Below are 25,633 nucleotides of genomic sequence, written 5' to 3' on the forward strand. Positions count from 1 at the left end.
TGTCACGTGAATGATCAAGGGTTAGCCAAATGCAATTCAGCTAACTTTTGTTCCAATACAATTCCAAAATTTAAAATTTTTCATCAAGGGCTTTGTAAGTCAAAAGGAAAATTTTGTAGTGTTAGAACTGTTCATGTTGGAAGTTCTTAATGTATTACTTTCAGATAGATTGTTATTTATTTCACCTTTTTTCATATTTATAATATTAATGAATTATATTTTGTTTATTTATTTCAGCAAAATTGATTGCAACAAATATGGTTGTAACAAAGCTTTTTGCAAGGAAATAATTGTGATTCAAACTATTATACTAAATTTCTTTGAAGAATATTTTTTTTAATTTGTATTGATCTATTTTAGAATATTATGTTGATGATATTAAATGAATGAATTTTACTACTTCAGACATTTGATAATATTGTGTTAATTGTTTGAATATTTGAATCAATCATGAATCATGATATAAAATAATAGCTTAAAAAAAGGTCGATTTAAATGGATAACTCGTTAACTCGTATTAAATCAAATTGTTCGTTGGGTTGGGTTTAAAAAAATTGTAAAACTGAACCAAACAATGAAATTTAATTACATTGAATCCTGAATTTGATCAAAATCGACCCGAACCATCCTGAATTTGATCAAAATCGACCCGAACCGACCTGCGAACACTCCTAGATAGCAAGGGGAAAGTTGAGTTTTAATTCAATTTTTATGATAGCTTCCATAAACTTCATGGATTGGAATTGTCCCCGAAATCCATACGTTTCTATGTATTATTCTGATATTTTTAGATAATTTACTATCCTGATTTTATTTGCTTATTTTATGGTGAAATTCCGTTAAAGATTTAAGACGAGCTGGCTAAGAAATCTATTCTTGCCACTATTTCTCAAATGTTAATCTTTGATATCCTCAAATAGATTTATCTCCATATTTATCACTCCGTAATAATTTGATTTACATTTTTCGTTGTCAACGTTTAAAAACGTATCTATAAAGAGTATAATTCGCATCAATCGGCTAAAGCTAATCTGTGAGTTGGGTGTCTTATCTTTCTATTTCTGCATCAAATAAAATCATGGAATGGATAGTAGTAAAGACAGATATACATATGATATTATCTATTTTAAGTATCAAAAATAAAAATTGAAAACGTGTACAATGTTCTTATTTATATATCTTCTTTCTTCTCTTTCAGGTTATTGTAATCTCATCATAATTTACTTTTGCCAAAAAATACAGACCTAGACCAAAGGTCTAGCAATGGCGTCAGGACACATGGAAGCTCTGGTTGGGTATCCGGGCAAGCTCACCCTTAGGGTGGTCCTAACATGTGTCATGGCAGCCACTGGTGGATTAATTTTTGGTTATGATCATGGGGTTTCAGGTGACTAACTTAATCCAATCTTAATTGTATTTACATATGTTAACATTGAATTGTTGCTAATGCCATTTTTAGTTTCCATATTTTGCTCCTTATTTGCATAAAAATTGCCTTTCTGAATTCACAGTCTGTTTGATGACATTTCCAATACGGGATTTTGATTGCCATTATTCCTCTTAAATTGGTATTTTTTTGTCTTAATTCTCCACCGGAAAATTTTTAAGGAATAATGTTATGTGCTTAATTAATGAAGTTTGTGACATGATTTTTTTTTTTTTGGTGATAGGTGGAGTTACCTCCATGGATTCTTTCTTGAAGGAATTCTTTCCTTCTGTCTATGAACAAGAGTCTACCATGAAAGCTTCAACAGATAGTTACTGCAAATTCAACAGTCAGATATTGACTTTATTCACTTCATCTTTGTATCTAACTGCTCTTGTGGCTGGTCTAGTGGCATCCAGCATAACACGATTGATGGGGAGGCGTGCAACTATGATTATAGGTGGCATATTCTTTGTGTTAGGTGCATTACTCAATGGATTAGCTACAGGTTTATGGATGCTTATTGTTGGGAGAATGTTGCTTGGTTTTGGTATTGGATGTGCCAATCAGGTAGTCACATTAATTATGAGAAGCGTTACCAACAAACTCAAACATACATCTTTTAACGCACTCTTTACTATTACTTAGAGTTTATTAAAAATTATAAAATTACAAGCCTGGTTCGTTAAATATGAAATGAACCCAAAAGTATCTAATTTTCAATAAATATTAACCAACAAGAAAGAGTGTGTTAGAGGAGAAACTATTAGGTGGTCTTGAATTATCATGGTCTTGGTTAATCTTTACTGGATAATCAAATATTATTAATTCTTAGTTATAAATTCATGAGACCATGTGTTATGTAGATATTTGTTGAGACCATAGACATGTGATGATCCAAGACCACTTAATATTTCCTATGTTAAGTAATATGTTACTAACATTTCTCTTAATTCTTTTGTATACACTATTTATGATTTCCAACCTAAAATAACTCAATTCTTTTGCATTTGATTTTAATTACATTGAATTGTAGTCGGTACCAATCTATGTCTCAGAGATGGCCCCTTATAAGTACAGAGGAGGTCTCAACATATGCTTCCAATTATCAATCACCATAGGCATCTTCATAGCCAATCTCTTCAACTACTACTTTGCCCATATACTTGATGGCCAAGGATGGCGCTTAAGTTTAGGGCTTGGGGCAGTCCCTGCTGTCATTTTTGTTGTAGGCTCAATTTGTCTTCCTGACTCGCCGAACTCCCTCGTTGAGCGTGACCGTCTTGAGGAAGCAAGGAAAGAACTCCAAAAACTCCGTGGTACCACTGAAGTTGATGCCGAGTTAAATGATATAGTTGCTGCTAGTGAGGCCTCCAAAAAGGTGGCACACCCTTGGAGAACCTTGAGGGAAAGGAAGTATAGGCCTCAACTAATTTTTGCTATATGCATACCCTTCTTCCAGCAATTCACTGGCCTAAATGTCATCACATTCTATGCTCCTATACTATTCAGATCAATTGGCTTTGGAAGCACGGCTTCTCTCATGTCTGCGGTTATCATTGGCTCCTTTAAACCAATTTCAACCCTTATTTCAATTCTTGTTGTAGATAAATTTGGAAGGCGTAGCCTTTTCCTTGAGGGCGGTGCTCAAATGTTGATTTGTCAGGTACAACCTATTATTGTTTCGTATTTTTTTTGGCACCATTACATTTATGCAAAGTATCTGTCGACTGACAATCGTTCATCTTCGTTGGGGAACCTATTGCCACCTTTAGAGAAGTCTTCTTTTATAATCTCATTTTTTTTATTCATGGGGCTTGAAATGAAGATCATATTTATTTAATGAATTCGAGTCCAATACCACTTAGACCAACTGAAATTTTTTTTATCGACAAATGTTAGTTGTTAATTTGTTAGTTTTTATTAGCGTGCCAACCTTATAACTTCAACCAACTCACATATTGGTCTAGTCATTGTTTCATATAATTGGTTTTGTAATTTGTTTTGCTTGTCCCTAACTTGTTTTTGTTTTGGTCCTAGATTACTATGGCAATAGCAATTGCTGTTGCATTTGGCACTAGTGGGAACCCTGGGACGTTGCCAAAGTGGTATGCAAGTGTAGTTGTTGGTGTCATATGTGTATATGTTTCTGGTTATGCTTGGTCTTGGGGTCCACTTGGATGGTTGGTACCAAGTGAAATTTTTCCTCTGGAGATTCGACCTGCAGCTCAAAGTGTCACTGTTTGTGTCAACATGATCAGCACTTTTATTGTAGCACAATTCTTCACCACAATGCTTTGTCACATGAAGTTTGGCTTGTTCATCTTCTTTGGTTGTTTTGTGGTGATAATGACCATATTTATCTACAAATTATTACCTGAAACAAAGGGTATCCCAATTGAAGAAATGACTATGGTGTGGCAGAAACACCCCATCTGGAGCAAATTTTTGGATTCTAACAAAAGTGTTCAAATCAGCAACCAAGATTCCAAATGTTGATTCAATGAGTGTCTCCAAAATAAAAAATTTATTGGCCTACATTTACAAGTGGATAATACAACCTACATGTGACTAATTTGATTTCGTATATTCAACCGATAATACATGTATATTGCATGCTTAAAAAATGTTATCTAGATTGTTTAATTTGTGGGTTATCACTACTATAAAAGTGTTGACGAACGACAACGAATATGTAAAAAATCGTCTTAAAAAATGTGTCTCTTTTAAGACAATTCTTAGTAAAGAACCGTCTTAGAATGTGGTCCTTTTAAGACGGTTCTTAACTAAGAACCTTCTTAGAATTGATTTTTTAATTTTCTTTATTTTTTAAAATTTCCTGTCATACCATCCGGTTACATGCCAGATTATGCTTTAAATAAACTTTTACACAGGGAAGCAGCACAACCAACAAAAATAGAGAACACACCATCCAACAATACATACAAGGAAAATCCAACATATGTGGTCTTTACGAAATAACTTTTATAGCATCCAAATAATAAAATAACTTTTATAAAAATATGAATAATATGCTTAAATAACTTTTTATAGGCCTTTGAACGTAGGATTTGTTGGGATCTTCTGTCTTAAGCTTCAGTGGATGAATTTCCCCTTTCTTATTCTGCAGACATACAAAATGGTGGATATTATATAAGCAATTAATAACCATTGGTTCCAAGGTACATGTCAAACAGAATAGTTAAGTATATGAAAATCAATAAGCTTAGTATCTCACCTTCTTTCCACCCTTCATAAAGTCTCTCCAACTAGATACTTGATGATGAAGTGTGTTAATACATCTTTCTTTATGTGTGTGGGTGTGTATGTGTGTGTGTATTTTTTTTCTCTGATAAGAAATAAAATACTGCATGCAAACAAAAATCACTATTTTTTTTCTCTCTTTGTAGGCTAGTAAGACACTTCAAACAATGTATCTTACTCATCATTCAGATTATTTTCTAAATAGCTAATGAAAAGCATGAGAATTTTAAACTGCTTCAAAGACCGGTGTAGGCTTAAAATGCAATAATTAAAAAAATGGTGACCAATGCACAAAACTCCTTATGTGTATGCAACAATTCCTAGGTTACAGGCCTCACCCACTAAAATTTTAAGAGGTGTGCTTCAAGAAGAAAAATTGATACAATTTCAAGTTATTTAATTACTTAACTATTAAAAAACTTCTATAAATTCAATGAACCCACAAAAATGGATTACCAAGCTTATTAACCAAGATGCATAGGCCAAAGGCCATAAGTATTAGCACCTAGGTTGGTTAATAACCATGACAATACCATGGAATTGAAATCAGCTTTTGCAAACGGTAGTAGATTAGTTTGTTGTGTCTTCTCGTGTTCCTTCCCATTCCTCCTCATGTTGACGCTTTCTTTTCCATATTTCATTTTGTTCCTCTTCATTCCTTTTTAATCTACCTTCCTCCTCAGATATATACATAACATTGAATAACTTCAAAGGTGCAAATAGTCTCCAAATGATTTTACTTTCTCATCACTGGCATTTTCAAAGACATGTCAAAATTTGGAAAAATGGATGGGGGTGATTAGAGGATACCCTCATTTGCATTTTTCTTCTCCTCTATTCTTGTTCTACTAATAGTTCATGAACTTTGACTTTGAGCTCCTGCTGGAACTCCTCTGATTGTTCATATTGTTTGTCATATATTCCCTGAGAAAAACAAAATGATATTCTTAAAAAGAAAGGGTACATGGTCTCTTAACTAATAGTAATACTAAGTTTACAATATCAAAATTTGGTACTTCGACCATTCAATGTGTATTCAAACCACAAGGGAGGCAGAAGAGCCAAAAGGCAACACACTCACACAAGAGGAGACTACTATAAAATTTTAGGTTTCAAAATCTGGTGTGGCAAAGATCTTAAAATTACAAAAGAATCCTAGTAAAATTATACAAACCTCTTCAACCAACGACTACATTTTTGAAGTTGTATCTTTCTTCAGCTACTTCTTCCTTTTTGCTGTATGTTCTTCCGCAGTTTGCATCAATGAAAAAAATGTTAGTTTTATTCTTTAATGTCCCCAACTTTCCCAGGAATAAGCATTTCTTCTACAGAGAGACCCCTGAAAAAGAAGAAAAAAATAAACAGGGAAATGACAAGAAAAAAAAAACTTGATCCCAAATCACAAATTTAAGGTTTGCAAGTTGTAAACACATTAAATGAACTCCTCAACTGGGTGAATGTCTATGTAAGATAAGCTTTTAGACAACTAGCCTATACAAAACTTTTTCCATTGAGAGTAGTAAATCACAACACTCAGTTGAAACAGGATCAATAATGACTTCTTATCATTAATCAAAAGTGCTAAAAACAAGGGGAAGGGAGAGGGGGGGGGATGAGAAAAAAATACTATTGAATTGCTATAGTCATAAAGATAGTAAACCAAGTTTTACAATAATTCAGATTTCAGATTATAGATTTACTTCCTTTACCATTCAAGATATAACCCTTAGTTGGAAAGAATAAGAACCCTTTAATACACAATAACTAGAGGCCAGGTACAAAAGACCAATTTACACTAACTTTTAACTGAATTAACTTGGCTAAGAATATAATCTCTTTCATTTTGATCCAGTGATAACTATTGAGCTTTCGCTAATGTTGCATCCATGAAAATAGCACAGACAATATTTAAAAAGAATGCAAACTTCCATGTGAACCATGTAGCTGCAAAACTTCTACTTTTATCATAATAATAGATCCCACACAAAATACATAATCAATGTCACAAAAAGTAAAAAATAGGATCCAACTTCCCGACTCTCTAATATTGTAGTTGTAGCTAGAAAGAGGTAGATATCAACCAAAATAGCAATTGAATGACATACAATAACAATGGTAAATTATTTAATTTTCCTTCTCGGGCATCAATATATATAATTGATATAAGGAAAAAAAATCATCACTGGATAGGTTAAGATGAAGTTGATAAAAATGATAGTATAAAGGAGTAAATAAGAACAGTATCTAATACTGAATAGTTAAGTACATAAGTATGTCGAAAGAACTGTTTATAAATTCATACTAGTTTGTCTCCAAAAGCTATATCAAAGTAACTCTAAGTGTGAGGAAAAGTGACCCATCCATACAAGCATACATAACTACTTGAACTGTTGAAGCCTATCCTTCCACAATATATGTCAACGAAGGATGTAATCTCTCCTAATATGCCAGTTTTTGGTCTAGAACATAGAAATTATTCTAAAAGCAATCCATTCTTCCATGACCTAATTCACTCTTCATGGTAAAGTGTATATATTACATATTTCCATTTATGTAATTAAAATATTTCTCCTGTATTTCCATCATCTCAACCAAACACACTCTAAAAGGTTAGGATAAATTGTTGAGACAAATAATAAACAAACTCAAAAACACAATTATAAAGTTTTGTATTAGGAAACTACAAATAAGCAAACTCAACACAAATCTAGAAGACAAAAATAACTTATCTGTACCAACTGGTGCATGCTCAATTTGGAAATATAAAAGTTTTGTTCCCATCCTTCCACAAATAACATTCCGTTTAAAAATATCCAATTGATGGTTCCTGGTGCACCTGCAGAGCAATGTACAAGTACAACTACACCATTATGCACTTTTGTATGGAAAAAAAAATTAAAAGACCTTTAAGTATTTAAAACAATACAGATGATATCCAAAAGTAAAATTGAGGTATCCTCTGTTGTGTTTTTTAACACTGCACTGTTGTCAATAGGTTTCCCCACAATATGCAGAACTAGTGCAGCCATAAAACTTCTACCAGGGTCCCATTGGTTCAAGCATGATGATCCAGGCTACCAGCAATGAAATTGGGATCATACATCCCAAAAAATAACAATTATAAGTTTATATTAAGCTAAGATCACTAATTAAAAGGAAAAGTTGCAATACAAAATCATTCACAAACAGCAAAAATACCTTTTGTGGTCACATCATTGTAGTAAGTATACTTTTTGAAATCTGTTGGGACAAAGGTTAATTCTGGACATAGCGTACGTGCAATGAAGCCAGACATGGAAGCTCAAACCTTAAATTTTTGGGCCTATGTAAAGACCAAATGAGGATAAGCAATTCCATGATTCAGTAGATTAAGACTAGATAATACAAAAACAATGTCAAGGTCAAAGTAAACCTCATAGTTGGAACTGGATAACATGGACATGCTCCTAACAGCCATTGGCTTTCCATTTAATGTAAGGTTACTTATGGCCTCAACTGCACCATAGAAAGCATCCATATCTACATAGAGAATTTTATTCATTCAATTCCTAGAAACCAAGGCGAAAAAGAGAATTAAGATAGAGAAAATACCTGCTTTGGCGGATATATAAATAATGTGGTGAGATTGCCATGGAAGATAGTCGTCGGTTCCCTTTCCCTTCATCATATTCGCACTCCGCAATCACTTTTTTCTCTTTTGCCCACCATTTTCCCCAACAATCATGCACTTCTTGAACTTAGAAGCACTTAGACATGGGTCCACCTTCTCATTGAGATTTGTAAATTTGACACAACATTGACATGTTAAGAAATAATGAATAGTATTAGTAACTTTTTTTATTTGCAATAAATAAAATAGAAAAATCAAAATCATTTGATCAACACACATGAGCGTAGTTGTCGAATCTCATATTTGTTGACCAGCAAAATCATTACAATCCAAATCCTTCGTTTCAAAATGACCTACAAAATGTAAGGCTTGGTCGCACAAAACACATTTATCCTATCAACGTAACTATCTACTGCAATTGCAAATACCATTCATTGTCCAAGGGATTTGGTGTAGACAAAATGAGATAATCAAATATGTATATTTAATCTCAAATAAATGTCAACAATTGTACAAAATTGGAAGCTATGTTTACAGTAATAATCAAATACACCATAGTGGTTTGTCCTATATCATCTAAATCTTTCTAAATCGACAGTCTTTAACTTTTACAAAATAAGTTGCCCATTTGTTACGAATTGTTGTTATGGTCTCCTTGTCTATTGGGGTGCCATCACCAAACCACTACAAAATATGAAATATACAAATAAGTCAGGTACATGTAAAATGAATAAAAAGTGATAGCCAACTAATAAGTTAAACTTGCTAAAGTAAATATACCATGGCCTAATCATTCTTCAAACCCCCGCTCACTATGTTCCACATGCAATGCATGACATAATAGCCACACTCAGCTTCCACTTTGAACATGACTCTACATTCAATATGAAAAATAATTGAATTTGACAATTATGAACTTAGAAAACATCACTAGTCTAAAATAAGGATGCATTAAATGACTAACATTTGCTTCAATCCACTGAGGTGTAGCTTGATCAGTTTTACCATCCACGGTAGTCTTCATGTCTTCATTGTACTGGTTACAAAAAAACATCAACGTATATACACTCTAAAACTATTTAACAATCCAAATTTACAATACATTAAATGAGTTATAATATAAAACTTAACTTGTTAATTGCAGCTTTGATATGAATATCTGACTTCTTATGCAGCGAATAGAACCAGACAACAACAACGTTCCTTGGACATAGAACAACCAACAACGTTCCTTGGACATAAAACAACCAACTGCAAATGGGCCTTGAATTCGACAATAATTAGGTTCATATTGCGCACATATTTCTCTTACAACCATTTGCATAAATTTTACTTACTGATTCAAGTAAGCTCCTAGGTAGGCCTCTCATTGGGATTCCTTCATCGATGTTTCAATGTAATGTTGACATTCAGCACGTCTATCCTTTGCATTATGTATGGATTGAGGCTTAAGGAATCCATACATCGAAGCATGACCCTAGCTTGAACTCCACTCATCCATAAACCTATTTTTGAATGAAAATTGCTAATGTATATCATAATGAATGTTAATTATTACTCAACGATATGAAATTTACTTACATCATCCACAATTGTAGTATAGCTATGTACAGGCATTTATCACCTGATATTATTTCATTTACATCAAAATATGTTAAGAAGAAGGATGCATCTGCATTTGGAATCACAAATTTTGTCCCATCCCACAATAACTCAGCAGGCTTCTTGTAAATGTCATACAGGGTCCTATTCAACCGACGCAATGGATCATCTACAACAATATTATTCGACCTTTGAACAGGTTCAACCACTTTGTTTGGAGTTATAGTTGAATCTTATATGGTTAATGAAAAAAAAGAATTAAAGTAATGTTAGTATCTAATTGATGTCAATCTATGATTGTCTTAATACATGTTAAACAAAGTAAAAATTACCTCACGTGATACAATTTTGACAAGATTTGTCGGGCATGCAATGAATGTGTGAAAGGTCTGCCTGACATACTAAATTTCTAAAATTAGAAAGGGGACTTGAGCTTTACCGTCAAAAACTTTTTCAACACTGACCCTTACCACATCATCTACATAAGACACGCTATGTATGGTAGACCCTCCCTCATATACTTTTCCTAAGGCCACCAGGTGTGTACAATGATCACGTTGCACATACAACCCCATAGTTGGCATCATATGACCAACATGTTCTCCCCTGATGGATTGACAATAGTTTTAGCATTGATCCCCTTTGGGCTCACACGTGCACCTAATAACTGTATATCCGCCTCAATCAAGGGTGAGTACTACGATCCCCTTTGGGATAATTCAATTTTGATCGCCTCCTTCAACTCTTGCTTCATTTTCTCTAGGCTCCATTTGTTTTCTTGTTCCAACTTATTCCTCCACTTTTCCTTAAGACTTCCAATAATCTCAACTAGTTGTTATTGGGTGATGGATGTAGAGGAACTACTGGAGCCAGGTGATGCCTTTCCATAGTAATGACTGATTGTCATACCAGACCCCACTGCACGAACACGACTTGGGTGCTCAAGTCGCCCAATGGCAGTATTGAGTATGTCATCACGACCATGGAGAACAAAGGTACCCTGCATTGTTTGTTCTTGTAAAGAGTCCTATAATAAGCATGGCATACACAAACAACAAATGAAAAAAAGTTATTTAACAAAAAAACATTTATGAAATTATATGTTGAGCAAGAGCTCACAATTCTATCAGATATTTCTTGTGTTGCTTGAGATGTCATCTGCCTATATCGCTTAGTGTGGGCCAACTTCAATTTCACATGTCTTTCAATGGGAGATGCAGGGTCCTCAATCAATGGTGTATTCTCAGTCAGCATTGCCTCCTGTTGCCTTTTCTTCCTTTTCTTGGCTAATAGATTTTTTTCAAGCAAATCATAACCGCCACAAGACAGTATGTGGGGGAAGTCATTGTATTTTTGAATTTTCTGTGCCTTTTTTCTGATTTCCTATCATACACAATACAATATTTCCATCTAATTAATTCAAATGAAATGATATATATGAATTGAAATTTAAAGTAAAACGTATGGACATCTAACCTGCTAGTTTGGGGTCTTGCGGCTTGTAGCAAATTCCTCTCAAGTTTGTTGATCCAGACCATATTTTATAGAAGGATCTTGTTTATCTTGACCCTTAGTGTCAGCATACACAAATTTAGTAGTCAATGTAGACTTAAATTGCCTCCGTCTATTGGCCACCGTGGACATGACCTTCTTCTTGGCATTTGGGGCTTCTGGGATATCAAATTTGGCTTGCATAACATATTGTTGTGTAACATTTAGTGCATGTAAACATTATGAAGTGTTTAAAAAAATAAGATTAAATACACCTCCCTGTTAAGTAGACTTACCAAAATGTCCTCCCATACTAGGTCCTTTAGAGATTTTGGTACATTTTTCTAATTGTTATGTATAATAGGATTTTTTTCTAGAGCTACAACCCCTAGATAGCTGTGGAACTTCTTTTTTTGTGGGCCTGATTCTCTCCTTGTTGTAGGGTCGACGTTAACCGTTGGTCTAGGCTGATGTAAGGTTCTTAAAGTCAACCTTCTTAGTCTTGTCGATTGTCTACTCTTCCTAGACGTAGGCTTTGAATGACCATCTGAATGCGGAGGGGACCGTGGTGGTGTTCCCATGACCATGCGCAAATAAAAAAAATTCATTAATGTACATCATTTACAAATAGCATATTCGTAAAAAAATTGTAAAAATGCACATAAAAGATATTGGTTACAAATAACGTGATATGATAAAGATTACTTTGATACAACGCAGTTACGTGAGAATGTTCTCCCATAGACCTTCATCATGATCATTATGATTTGCATGCATGTTATCGACCTCGTTTTCTCCAATTATATAAGGTATTTTTGTGAAGAAAGCAGACATATCACAAATGTCAAGTGTTGAATCATCATTCTGGTCACTAATACGAATTGGTCTTCCTTGTAGAACCACTGACAATGTTGAGTTACACAGATCTTGGACGTAAAATACTTGCCTGTCTTGTTTTACCATAATGAAAGGTTTGTCCTTGTAACCCACCTTATTAAGGTCTACTAAAGTAAATCCCAATTGATCTCAATGCACACCAGTATTTCCATTAACCCACTTACATTTGAAAACAGACACTCTGAATTGAATATAATCAAGCTCCCAGATTTCTTCAATGACTCCAAAGTAAGGCAACAAGGCTTGAATCGGGTTGTTATCTGATGCATTACAAAAGTGTTCAGAATGAGCCTCAACACTCACCCCACTATTCTGCACACTACTTTTATCATCTTGTGACTTTGTATAGAATGAATAATTGTTGATATCATATCCCTTCCAAGTGGGGACATTAAGATTTGGGCCAACAGTCAACAGTCTTAATGTTTTGGAAGCACTCTCATCAGCAAAGATTGTTTTTCTAAACCAGTTTATGAAAGTTATATTATGCTCTTGCAACACTTTCATCATGTTCATATTTGGGTGAATAGTTGTCATATATTCTTTGTGACTACGTATGTAGGGAAGAAACTCCTGTGTGTTATTCAAGATGTATAAATGCACTTGTGAGACATCTTGTCAAGTCATTGTTACAACATTGTATCCTCGTGTACCCTTACCTCCCCCTGTCCGGTCATCTCGACTTTCAAGAAGCCCAAAAAATTCAAGGCTCTCAATGATGCAATCCTACCCCCCAAGGGTATTGGATAGGAGACTCCAAGAAGATTGCACCAAAGATGCAAGAGAAGGCCCTAGGGTTCTCATGAGCCTTATGATAGACTTTGGACCCATGGGCTAAGTAAGAGCCCACTTATCTTTGCACATATTAGATTAGGATTTCATTATTTTTGGATCTTGTATTTAGGGCTCCATAATGTAGGTAGAGAACCCTAGAAATGTAGGATTTTTGAGCCCTTGTATTTTAGGGCACCTAGACTAGTTTTTGTCTTAGGGGTAGTTTTGTAATTTCATATGCATTATGTGAATATTTGATGTGTGTGTTGAGAAATAAATTTAATTGAATTGGTAGAAGCCCAATTCAATTAAATTTTAGAGGAGAGGTGAGCATTTGCTTGCTACATCCCATTGCCACATCATATAGTCATACTTTATGCATGTCCTTCATGTTTTACATGCCTCATGACACCTAAGCACACCTAGTGGAGAATCTTGGACTTGATCTTTGATTAGTGGGCTGAACCATAGCTAAAATTCCCTAATCATAATTAGTGAAATTTTGGCTCCACAAATTCAATTTCAAATTCAAATGAAATTTGAATAGAAATTCAAATTTCTCTCCAATTTTGTGTGACACTTAGGCTATAAATAGAGGCCATGTGTGTGCATTTTCTTGAACTTTGATCATTTGAGAATTACACTTCAAAGTTCAGACCTCATTTGAGGCACAAAAGTTTGTGTTCTTTCTCTCCTTCTCCCTCCACTAATCTTCTCCTACCTTCAAGCTCTTATCCATGGCTTCATATGGTGGTGAGCTTGTTCCTAACTCATCTTCTCCTTGAAGTGGCATCTCTAATCATCTTTCTTCCTTCTCCATTCCGCTTCCATTGAACTTGAAGAAGCAAAGGACTCCATTGATGAAGAAGATCCAAGGCCTACAAGCTCCACATGGAGCTACATCATGTGGTATCAAGAGCATCTTCGTCTAGGTGATGTTCTTTTGCTTCCTCTATCTTTTTGTTCGGTCAATTCACTTTAATTCCTTGTTCTTCATCTTATTCTCCATGTATATCCTCCATTTTCTTGTGGTTTGGTTCTGTTTAGAGTAGATTCAAAAAAATAAACCGATTAAATCTTAGATCTACACTTGTTCTTGCATTTCTATGGTTCAAATTTTATAGATCTACTCTTGAATCATTTTTCGTGTTGATTTTAGGTTCTATCATTTTTTAGTCATAATCTTCTTGTGCTGAAAATTTAGTTCTAATTTTTCTTCCAAAATTATGATTAGAAAAAAAACACAAAAATCTAAGTGTAAATCACTTAATCCATGTTGTCTTAGAGTCATGTTTAGTCATAATAATTGTCTCATTATGTTCTAAGTTCATGTTGAATTTTGATTTTGTTGATTGAATTCTAGATACATTTGTTCATGTATTCTTGTCATTCTTAGCCTATCTTTTGAATTTTGAGTCTAATTCATGCATGTTATTTAGTTTATAATATGTTCTAAATCAATTCCTAGAAGTAGTCTTGTTGTTGAACTTTGTTGTGTTTTCTATATTTTCAATATAATGCCTATGAAGAAATTGAGTTGTGGTGCTGAGTTGTGGCTGAATTTGTGAATCAAAATAAGTCTTAAGCTCTCTTGAATTGTGTTATTCAAGAAAATTGAGCATAAGCAAACGCAAATTGTAATTATCCAAGCCTTAAGCAACATAATCCCTACTCTTGATTTCTAGGTTGAAATCGCTGGTGCTGGCAGCTTGAACATAAGAACTTATAAAAATTTCTGGGAATTGGTCACTGCGAATTTTGAGCTAAAATCTTTACTGAATTTTCTGGATATATGGAAAAAAATTATAAAAAAATAACCAAGTCATTTGGATAAAAGGAAAAAAATATGAAAAATCACACAAGTTGGTAGGAAAATCAGTGTCTAGAAAAAAAAAAGTGAAAGGGAAGTGTGCTTGTTGTTTTAGCTCGAAATTTGTTCTATAATTGGTGCCTATTTTATACCAATCTTAGTTCTGAAATTTCAATTTAAAATTAGTGTGAAAAAAATTCCAAAACTAGAGGTTTTTGGAGTCCTTTTTTTAGTTTTTTTACTCTACTCTAGAGCCATTCTAGGTTTCTCTTTGGGTCCTAGCTTGCTTTTGTGTGTTTTTCATTGCTTTAATTATTGAATAATCCTTAAAAATTTATATTGTTAAAACTCTATTGGTTTAGCTTTCATTTCATTTTTTTGTCTTTGGTTATTGCTTATCTCTTTGTTTCCTTATTTGTGAGTTTCCATATAGGAAATTGGAAAGGAGGATTGGTGTCATCCCTTGAAGAATTTGAGTCAAGAAGCAAGGGGCCAACCACCTTAAGAGCTATTGGACTAAGAAGCACTCCAAATTGAGTGAATCACCAAAGAGAGAACAACCACCAAAATTGAGGACCGTTTTGTAATTTTGTAATTGGAAATTTACTTACCTTCATTGCTTTCAAGTTTTGTAACAAAAAGGTCTTTCATTGGAAGTGTGTTGGGAGCCTCCAATAGGTTAGCAAACTTCCATTTGTGTTTAATAATTTTAGGCAATTTTCCCTTAAGATAGTGAGTGTTTTGTTGGGAACCTTAAATGTGGTCATCCATACACTCCTAGGATCCGCCTAGTTAACATTTCTTGCACTTTAATTTCTTGCTTACTTTCATAGCTTTTTTTTCTTTACTAGTCACACCTAGTTTATCTTGTAATTACATAATACTTTCTTCTTTCTTATCACGCTTATCTTGAGTTCTTTTGAAACCTAGCTTTAACCTTTTACGAACCCCCAACAAGAAAGAACCACAACATAGGAACCAACATTAGTCATCACTCATCTAGTGTTAATGGTGGGGTACTAGTCATAAGGATCCTCTATCTAGAATCTTAGATGAGTTGAGTTCCCTCAAGTTATGGAAAGAAAAGATAGAAAGAAAAGAAAAAGGAAAAGAGAGGGTAGAAATAAATCAAGATGAGAGAGAACAAATAAGATAGGAAGAAAGAAGAAAAATAATGAAAGAAATGAAAAGAGGAAAACATGCCTCCTATAGTAGTCATGAATCTTGCAAGAGTTTAAGTGAAGAACTTAACGACTATTATAGAGGACGCTATAGTTCATATGCTAAACATCATTCCCAAAGAAGAGAAAAGGATAGAAGGCCTCAAGAGATTAACATTAGCCTCCCATATTTCCATGGAAAAGATAATGTTGAGGCCTACTTAGATTGGGAAATGAAGGTTGAATAACTCTTTGCTTGCCATTATATTAGCAAAGAGAGAAAATTTCCATTGGCTACCCTTAGCTTTCAAGGGTATGCCCTCTATTAGTGGACTTCCCTTGTTAGGGAATGAAGGATTCATGGGGATCCTCCAGTAGAGTATTGGAATGATCTTAAGAGTGCCCTTAGGAAGAGGCACATTCCCTCCTACTATGAAAGGGAGCTTATAGACAAGCTCCAAAGGCTTAGACAAGGGAGTATGAGTTTTTATGAATATAGACAAAAAATTGAACTAATCCTTTTAAGAGTTGGACTTAGGGAAGAGGAAAGAACAAGCATAACTAGGTTCTTTAGTGGGCTTAATATGGAAGTGAAAGGTTGAACTCTTTCCATATAAGAACCTAGATGAGCTAGTTCAACTTTGTATAACAGTGGAGCAACAACTTAAAAGAAAGCCTTCTTCAAAATCTTATGGCTTTCACTCTTATCCAAGGAAGGACCAAGCCCAAGGAATTTTGGGGGATACACCTTCAAAACCCAAGGAAGATAAGAGTAAGACCATAGAGAAAACCACCCCTAAGACTAGTTCCCAAGAAAGGACTAGCAACATTAAATGCTTCAAATGTCTTGGGAGAGGTCATATTGCCTCTCAATGCCCCCACAAAGAAAGCCATGACTATGAAGGGTCAAGACATTTATAGTAGTCAAGTAGAGACTACTTTTTCCCCTTCCTCTAGTGGAAGTGAAGATGAAGTAAGGGGTGAAGAGTCTAGTGAGGAAGTTTAACCCCATGAAGAAGGTGATCTCCTAATGGTTAGAAGGCTCCTTGTAGGTCAATCTTGTGATCTATCTCAATCCCAAAGAGAGAACATCTTTCGTACAAGATGCAAAATTTTAGATAAAACTTGTACTCTCATTGTGGATAATGGATCTTGTTGCAACTGTTGTAGCACAAGATTAGTTTCCAAGTTGAACCTCATGTCGCATCCTACCCTTTGGTGGGGGTGCAAAAAGGCCAAAATAGATGAGGTCAACGCATTTGTCTCCAAGGGAGAAAATGAGCGGAGTCGCCACCAACGTTTATTTGAGGAAAACGTTAGAAAAACCAAAAAGGGGTCTGCGAGTTTTGAAAATGAGGGTTCGGGAGTTGTTTGCGCACGGGGAAAGTATTAGCACCCCACGTGTCCGTCACAAGGGACGATAGCCTTTGATCAAGTGTGTATAACATGACTTCAAAATTATGTATTTTCCGTTTTTATATTTCTTATTTTTTTGGGGTTGACAAGGGTGTTTCCCTCGCTCCTACGTATCCTCAGGTGCGATGAGGAATTCAGACCTACGTAGTTCTTTAAGTTTGAAAGTTTGTTTGTTAAGTTGATTTTATGTTTTTTGAAAGGTTGATTTTAATTGTGAACAAAATTCGTTTAAGGCTTTGGACCTTGAAACGATGTTTCGCTTTTTGAAAAGCAGGGAGAGTCGTTTAAGGCGTTGGACCTTGAAATGATCTTTTGATTTTTGAAGAGGGAGTCGTTAAGGAGTTGGACCTTGAAATGATCTCATGTGATATTTGATAAAAAGAAGAGGTTATGAATTGGTTTTATCTTGATTTTTTTTATTAACCTTCAATCTTTTTTTAAGAGAACTTGTGGCACAATGATCAGTTAAAACTTTCTTTATGAAAGAAAAGTGATTACCGATGATAGGAGAAGGAGATGAAGATGCATAAAACAATAAAGAGGACCCCTAAGGGTCCATGAATCATGTTCAAATCCTTAAAGACAAACACTAACCAGATGAAGAATGAGGAACGAATAAAGAACGAATGAAGAATGATGTTGGTCACAATTTGGCAGCGACTTAGCTTCTTTTTCACTTCTTCTTTCTTCTTTTCTCTTCTTTCTCTCTAATCTTTCACCTCTGGACCTCAGAACTCCTTCCTCCAGCCTCCCTCACGCCTATTTATAGCAAAACAAGGCATTTGGGGTCATGATAGCTCGCCCAGGTGAGCTGTTACTTCATCTTGAAGCAACCTTGCTTGCCCAAGCGAGCTCAGCTCGCCCAGGTGAGTTGGTTACTTCACCGTGAAGTCATTTGGTGGTCTAGGTGAGCCAAAGGTCAGAAAAAGTGTACAAATGACACTTTTGCCCTCCTTTTTGAGTATTTTCCATATTCTTTACCGAAATGTTGAAAAACCTTTCGTATTGTGCAGCAACTGGTGTCAAGCATCTCAATTCAGCTAGCAAGAATCAAAATGTTAGCAAATGATAGTCCTCGGACAAAATTAGGGTATGACAGTTGTCCATCTTTACTTATCTTTTATTGAAAATAAAAGGCAAGTAAAGATAAGGACACTAATTTTGTTCGAGCGACCCTGCGATTCGACCGGGCAACTGGCAAACCAAGGAAGTGAAACCGAGAAAACATGAGGACATTGAAGTTCTGTAGAGTGGAAGATATTTGAAGTTCTTCTTTTTTCTTTTTCTTTTATATATATATATATATATATATATATATATATATATATATATATATATTTTTTTTTTTTTTTTTTTTCAAAGCATAGAAATAGAGGACGTCAAGTCCTATGAAGCATAAACAAGGACATTGAGTTCTATAAAAGACAAAAGATGTTGAAGTCTTTGAAAGGTAGATGAAGACATTTGATGTAAGCTCCATTGGAGCTTGTAGGCCTAGAATCTTCTTCATCAATGGATTCCTTTGCTTCTTGGAAGATGAATGGCAGTGGAATGGAAAAGGAAGAGAGATAGGAGACGCCACTTCAAGGAGAAGATGAGTCTAAAAGAAGCTCACCACTATAGGAGGCCATGGATAAGAGCTTAGAGGAAGAAGGAGATGAATGAAGGGAAAGGAAGAGAAGAGCACGAAATTTTGTGCTCTAAAAGAGCTTTGAAATCTGAAGTTTAATTTTCAAATGATCAAAGTTGGACAAATGCACACTCATAGCCTCTATTTATAGCCCAAATGTCACACAAAATTGGAGGGAAATTTGAATTTCTATTCAAATTTCACTTGAATTTGAAATTGAATTTGTGGAGCCAAATTTTGGAGCCAAAATTTCACTAATTATGATTAGTGAATTTCAAATATTGTTCAGCCCACTAATCCAAGATCAAGTCCAAGATTCTCCACTAAGTGTGCTTAGGTGTCATGAGGCATGTAAAGCATGAAGGACATGCACAAAGTGTGACTATATGATGTGGCATTGGGGTGTAGCAAGCAAATGCTCACCACCCCCTCTAAAATTTAATTGGATTGGGATTCTCCCAATTCAATTAAATTTATTTCTCAACACACACATCAAATATTCACTTAATGCATGTGAAATTACAAAACTACCCCTAATACAAAAAACTAGTCTAGGTGCCCTAAAATACAAGGACTAGAAAATCCTACATTTCTAGGGTACCCTACCTACATTATGAAGCCCTAATTTTTAAAGATTTTCAAATTAAAAGACATTTTCATGAAAACCGTCTTTGAAATGTTAGTGATATTTACAAAAATGCCACCGTACACTCAACGACGATGGTTTTGAGATAACCATCGTTGAGCGTGCGTCGTAAATAACAACTTCTTTAGTAGTGTCTGTTTCAATCTCTTTGTGCATGTTATTTTACCATACTGTGCATGTTTAACTTTAGAAACGTTGTGGGTTTTGTTGTTATCATTTTTTTATTACTTACCTTTAATCTACTCTCAATATTTTGCAAATTATAAAGTTGGCTATAGTGTATAAAGCTTGAATTAGGACAGAAACATTCAAGCTTTTAGAAGATTGCATTAAGGTATGAAGTTGTTTTCACACTTTTGAAGTATCATTTTTTTTTACATTAGGGTTTTATTCCTTATGTATTCAAAAAAATTTATGTCAGGTCACTGTTAATCTCGACTTAGTCATGTGTTTAGAACATATTAATTGGCAAGGATGGCTTAAAGAATGGTTGAAAGAGATGATTGAATATTGACACTATATTGTAAGAAAAGGTGAATTTTTTTTTAAATTTAAAAACTTAGGAATAAGAAGTCTCAAAAGTAGGAATCAATTGTAGGTTTTAGAAATTGGGGGTGTAGGAACAAAAACTATTTTTATCTAAGACTTGGAAATTTATGAATGAGAATGATGTAGCTCCATCTAGAGCTTGTAGGCCTTGGATCTTCTTAATCAATGAAGTCTTTTTCTTCTTCAAGATCAATGGAAGCCGAATGGGGAAGGAGGAAAGGAGATTGGAGATGACACTTCAAGTAGAAGATGAGTCAACAACAAGCTCACCACTATGGGAGAGAGGGGAACAAAATTAAAGGGAGAGAACAGGGAGAATGAGGTATGAACTCTAAAGTCTATTTTCTCAAATGATCAAAGTTGCAAAATGCTCACACAAGACCTCTATTTATAGCCTAAGTGTCACACAAAATTGGAGGGAAATTTGAATTTCTATTCAAATTTCACTTGAATTTGAATTTGTGGAGCCAAAATTTCACTAATTATGATTAGTGAATTTCAACTATGGTTCAGACCACTAATCCAAGATCAAATCCAAGATCCTTCACTAAGAGTGCTTAGGTGTCACGAAGCATGTAAAGCATGAAGGACATGCACAAAGTGTGACTATATGATGTGACAATGGGTGTTGCAAGCAAATGCTCACCTCCCCCTTAGGCTGGTCCTAAATTTAATTGGATTGAGCTTCTCCCAATTCAATTAAATTTCTCTCCCAACACACATATCAAATAGTGCACTTAATGCATGTGAAATTGCAAAATTACCCCTAATGCAAAAACTAGTCTAGGTGCCCTAAAATACAAGGGCTGAAAAATCCTACATTACTAGGGTACCCTCCCTACATTATGGAGTCCTAAATACAAGGTCCAAAAATAATGAAACATTAATCTAATATGTACAAAGATAAGGGGACTCATGCTTAGCCCATAGGCCCAAAGTCTACCCTAAGGCTCATAAGAATCCTAGGGTCTTCTCCTGCAACTTTGGTCCAATCTTCTTGAAGTCTTTTATCCAATGCCCTTAGGGGTAGGATTGCATCATCCCCTCCCCCTTGAAAAGGATTTGACCTCAAATCCAAAGGTTCTTGAAACTCTAGGCTTCTTCCCTCAACACTTGTAAAAAGAAAAAAAAAACATATATATTAGTGGTGTTGGGTATGTTAGAGTAGGGTAAGGTCTGAAAACCACTTTCCTGAGCATCTTCCCATGAGGGAATATGGTTCATCACCAACTCAATGAGTGGTGCTACAAGTATAGAAAAATATGGGACCAACCTTTTGTAAAAGTTTGTTATGTCATGGAAGCCCCAAATTTCCCTTATATTTGGTGGAGTGGACCACTTAGGAATGACCTTTATTCGCTTAGGGTCTATGGGAACCCCTTGATCACTATTTAAAAAATCAAGGAAAGTAATGCAATAAAACATACCTTTTATGTATTTTCATGTTGTTAACTCCTACCAAAAAGTATGACAAACCTAAGGTGTCTCATATGATCACCTAGGTTTGTATTGAAACAAAAAATAAGAACAAACCTACCTAAAGAGTCCCTATGTACACGAATCATGAAGATGTTGGGTGTATGGGTGATTTTACAAAAGAGGGTTGCACCACTCAACACATTCATCATACCACCTATCTTAGGGATTTAGTGTCTAATAATACCTATTTTAGGCACCAACAAAGCACAAGGATTTAAGCTCTAACGAACCAAACCCTTATCCAATAACTCCTTTACTTGAGGAATAACCTCAAGCCCAAGAGGTGTGGCAGTGCTAACAAGTGTCATTTTACAAAGGAGAAGATGTGAAGTTTGTCTAAGAAGGGAAGTTTCTTTAATGTTTGTCTTTATTGCAAAATGATTTTCCTTTTAAGCTAACCTCTTGGAGGAGACACTTACCTCCTTACACTCCTCCTTAACTATTAAAGGTTGTTCCTCTTTTCTTTTTCTATTCTTTTCCTCATCCCATTTGAGTTTTATTTGTACTTGATCCCCAACCACTTGTGAAGGTGTCAAGGGAACAAGTTTGAACTTTTTGCTTCCATGGGTGAGGGTTTTTTCATTGGTGAGACCATTGTGGATTGCTTTCTTGTCAAATTGTCATGGTCTACCCAACAAAATGTGCCTTGCTTCCATAGGGATTATATCACATAAAACTTCATCATAGTAGTCTCCTATAGAAAAGGGTATCTTTACTTGTTGATTGACTATCATTTCCCCTTGCTCATTGAGCCATTGAAGCTTGTAAGGCTTTGGGTGGGAAATGATAGTGAGACTCAACTTAGATACCAACCTTATGCTACAACAATTGCAGCAAGACCCACTATCTACAATGAGATAACAATTTTTGTTTAAAACCTTGCATCTTGTATGAAAGATGTTCTCTCTTTGGGTTTGGTTTAGGTCACAAGATTGAATCCCAAGGAACCTTCTCACCATTAGAAGATCACCTTCTTCATAGGGGTAAACCTCTTCAATATGCTCATCACCCTTGGCTTCACCCTCACTTCCACTTGAGGAAGGAGAAGAGGTAGCCTCCTCTTGGCTACTATAGATGCCTTGACCCCTCATCATCATGGTTTTCTTTGTGGGGCATTAAGAAGCAATGTGGCCTTTCCTAATACATTTGAAGCACTTACTGTTACTAGTTCTATCTTGTGAACTAGCCTTTGGAGTGATTTCCTCTATATTTTTACCCTTATCATCCTTTGGCTTATAAGGTGGTACTCCTAACACACTTGGAGCTTGGTCCTTCTTTGTATAAGAGTAAGAGGTAGAGTTTTTAGAAGATGACTTTCTCTTTAATTATTGCTCTACCCATATACAAAGTTAAACTAGCTCATCTAGGTCCCTATATGGAAGGAGTTCAACCTTGTCTCTTACTTCCATATTTAAACTACTTAGGAACCTAGCAATGCTTGTTCTTTCCTTCTCCCTAAGTCTAGCTCTCAAAAGGAGTAGTTCCATTTGTTGACTATATTCTTCGATACCCATACTCCCTTGTCTAAGCCTTTGGAGCTTATCCATAAGCTTTCTTTCATAGTAGGAGGGGATGTGCCTTTTCCTAAGGACACTCTTAAGATCATTCCAATACTCTACTGGAGGATCCCCATGAATCCTTCTTTCCCTAACAAGGGAAGTCCACTAATAGAGGGCATACCCTTGGAAGATAAGGGTAGCCAATGGAACTTTTCTCTCTTCACTAATATGATGACAAGCAAAGAGTTGTTCAACCTTCATTTCCCAATCTAGGTAGGCCTCAACATTATCTTTTCCATGGAAATATGGGAGGCTAATGTTAAACTCTTGGGGCCTTCTATCCTTTTCTCTTCTTTGGGAGTGATGTTTAGTATGTGACCTATGCTGCCCTCCATAATAGTCTCTAAGTTCTTCACTTAAACTCTTGCAAGAGCCATGACTACTATAGGAGGCGTGTTTTTCTCTTTTCATTTCTTTCATTATTTTTCTTCTTTCTTCCTTTCTTATTTTCTCTCTTTCATCTTGACTTATTTCTTCCACTCTTTTTTTCCTTTTTCTTTTCTATCTTGTTTTTCTTTCCACAATTTAAGGGACCTCGACTTATCTAATATCCTATACAAGGGTTCCTTAGGAGTAGAACCTTCACCATTAACACTAGATGAAGAATGAAGACTCATGTTGGTTCCTAAGTTGTTGTTCTTTCTTGTTGGGGGTTTGAAAACAAAATGTAAAAGAAACTATGGTTGAAACTAGCCAAAATAAACACTAAAAGAGGTGTGAAAGATAAGGTAAAAAATAATTGGTAAAAAGCAAGCTATCTAGGCGGTTTTACAATGGAAGGTAAAGGAAATTTAAAGCAAGCTAGACGGTTTTCTATGTGAAGGCTTGGATGATCCTTTGGAGGTCCCAATTGGCTCTTCAATTAGTCTACATGGTTTACACTAAGCTATTACAGACAAATAGAGGTTTGGGTAGTCTCTTGGAGACTCCCAATACACCCCTGAAGAATGTCCAAATACAAGGAATTGTAATCGAAAAAAACATTTAGTACTCAATTGTTCTATTACAACAAATTTAACAAAGAAATTAAGGTCTTCAATGTTTATTTGTTTTCTCAAGTGTTTCACTCAAAACTTGGTGAGGCTTTGGTTGCTTCAAATCCAATGGTGCTCCTAGGATGGTTAACCTCCAAGACTAAAAAATCTTCCTTCAAGTAATGCACCAATTTCCTCTTCCAATCCTTATTGTAGGCAACACTTAAACACACAAAAAAAAAAGACAAGCAAGAAACCAAAAGATGAAATGAAAGATAAACCAAAAGGAAATTTAACATGAAATTAATTCAATGAGATTCAAGGAAAAATAAAGCAAAAGGACAACACCACAAGCCAAGGTGGAACACAAAGGAAGTCCTAGAATGGCACTAGATTAGATTGACAAATTAAAAACAAGAACACTCAAAGAAAAATTCCAGTTATGTCAATTTGAAAACACATCTAAAAGATGAAAAACTCCAAGAAGTCAAATAGGCTTGTAATACAAGTCAAAATAATGAACAATTTTCAAGCAAATCAAGCATACACATTTTTTTTTGTTCTGGACGTGTATTTTGACGTTAATCTCTATCACCTTTACTTGCTCATTTCTTTTCATTTTTGTTCATTCTTTTTCCATTGTTTTCTTCCAGATGTCTATATGATCCAGTTAAAATTTCAGCTAAAAAATTGAAGTATTCAGGCCATGGCGGAGTTAAGAAGACAGTGTGCCAGAGCTGATAACAACCAGAATTTCAACCTAGAAATCAAGAGTAGTATTTATGTTGCTTAAGGCTTGAATAGTTACAATTTGTGGTTGCTTATGCCCAATTGTCTTGGATAACACAATTCAAGAGAGCTTAAGACTTATTTTGATTCACAAATCCAGCCACAACTCAGCACCACAACTCAATTTCTTCATAAGCATCATATAGGAAACTTAGAAAACAAAAAAAAGTTCAACAAGACTACTTCTAGCAATTGATTTTGAACATGTTATGAACTAAATAACATGCATGAATTAGACTCAAAATTCAAATTAAAGGCTATGAATTTCAAGAATATATTAACAAATGTATCTAGAATTCAATCAACAAAATCAAAATTCAACACAAACTTAGAGCATAGTGTCAAATTATTATGACTAAACATGACTCTAAGACAACATGAATGAAGTGATTTACATTTAGATTTTTGTGTTTTCTTTTCTAATTAATATTTTGCAAGAAAACTGAGATCTAAAGGTTCAACACAAGAAGATTATGAATGAAAAATGATAGAACCTAAAATCAACACAAAACCATGATTCAAGAGTAGATCTATAAAATTTGAACCATAGAAATTCA

At 34.9% G+C, this 25,633-nt stretch overlaps 1 protein-coding gene and 1 pseudogene across 1 annotated transcript; one reads left to right on the forward strand and one right to left on the reverse strand.

The window, feature by feature from the left end:
* Positions 1-1,229: 1,229 nt before the first annotated feature.
* On the forward strand, positions 1,230-4,005 carry LOC100812637 (sugar carrier protein C). Its single transcript, XM_003548711.4, has 4 exons — positions 1,230-1,387; positions 1,671-1,996; positions 2,463-3,092; positions 3,467-4,005. The coding sequence occupies exons 1-4, from the start codon at positions 1,264-1,266 to the stop codon at positions 3,923-3,925; spliced, it is 1,539 nt and encodes a 512-aa protein (XP_003548759.1). The 5' UTR covers positions 1,230-1,263; the 3' UTR covers positions 3,926-4,005.
* LOC100813176 (uncharacterized) lies at positions 3,954-8,357 on the reverse strand (annotated as a pseudogene).
* Positions 8,358-25,633: the final 17,276 nt, after the last annotated feature.

The sequence above is a fragment of the Glycine max genome, chromosome 16 (genome assembly GCF_000004515.6).
Source record: "Glycine max cultivar Williams 82 chromosome 16, Glycine_max_v4.0, whole genome shotgun sequence".
Classification (NCBI taxonomy): Eukaryota; Viridiplantae; Streptophyta; class Magnoliopsida; order Fabales; family Fabaceae; genus Glycine; species Glycine max.

Excerpts from the sequence above, each read along its gene's own strand:
- LOC100812637 (XM_003548711.4), top strand. The coding sequence starts at position 1,264 with ATGGCGTCAGGACACATGGAAGCTCTGGTTGGGTATCCGGGCAAGCTC. Across the intron at positions 1,388-1,670 it reads TTATGATCATGGGGTTTCAG|GTGGAGTTACCTCCATGGAT; the intron begins GTGACTAACTTA and ends TTTTGGTGATAG. Across the intron at positions 3,093-3,466 it reads CTCAAATGTTGATTTGTCAG|ATTACTATGGCAATAGCAAT; the intron begins GTACAACCTATT and ends TTTTGGTCCTAG.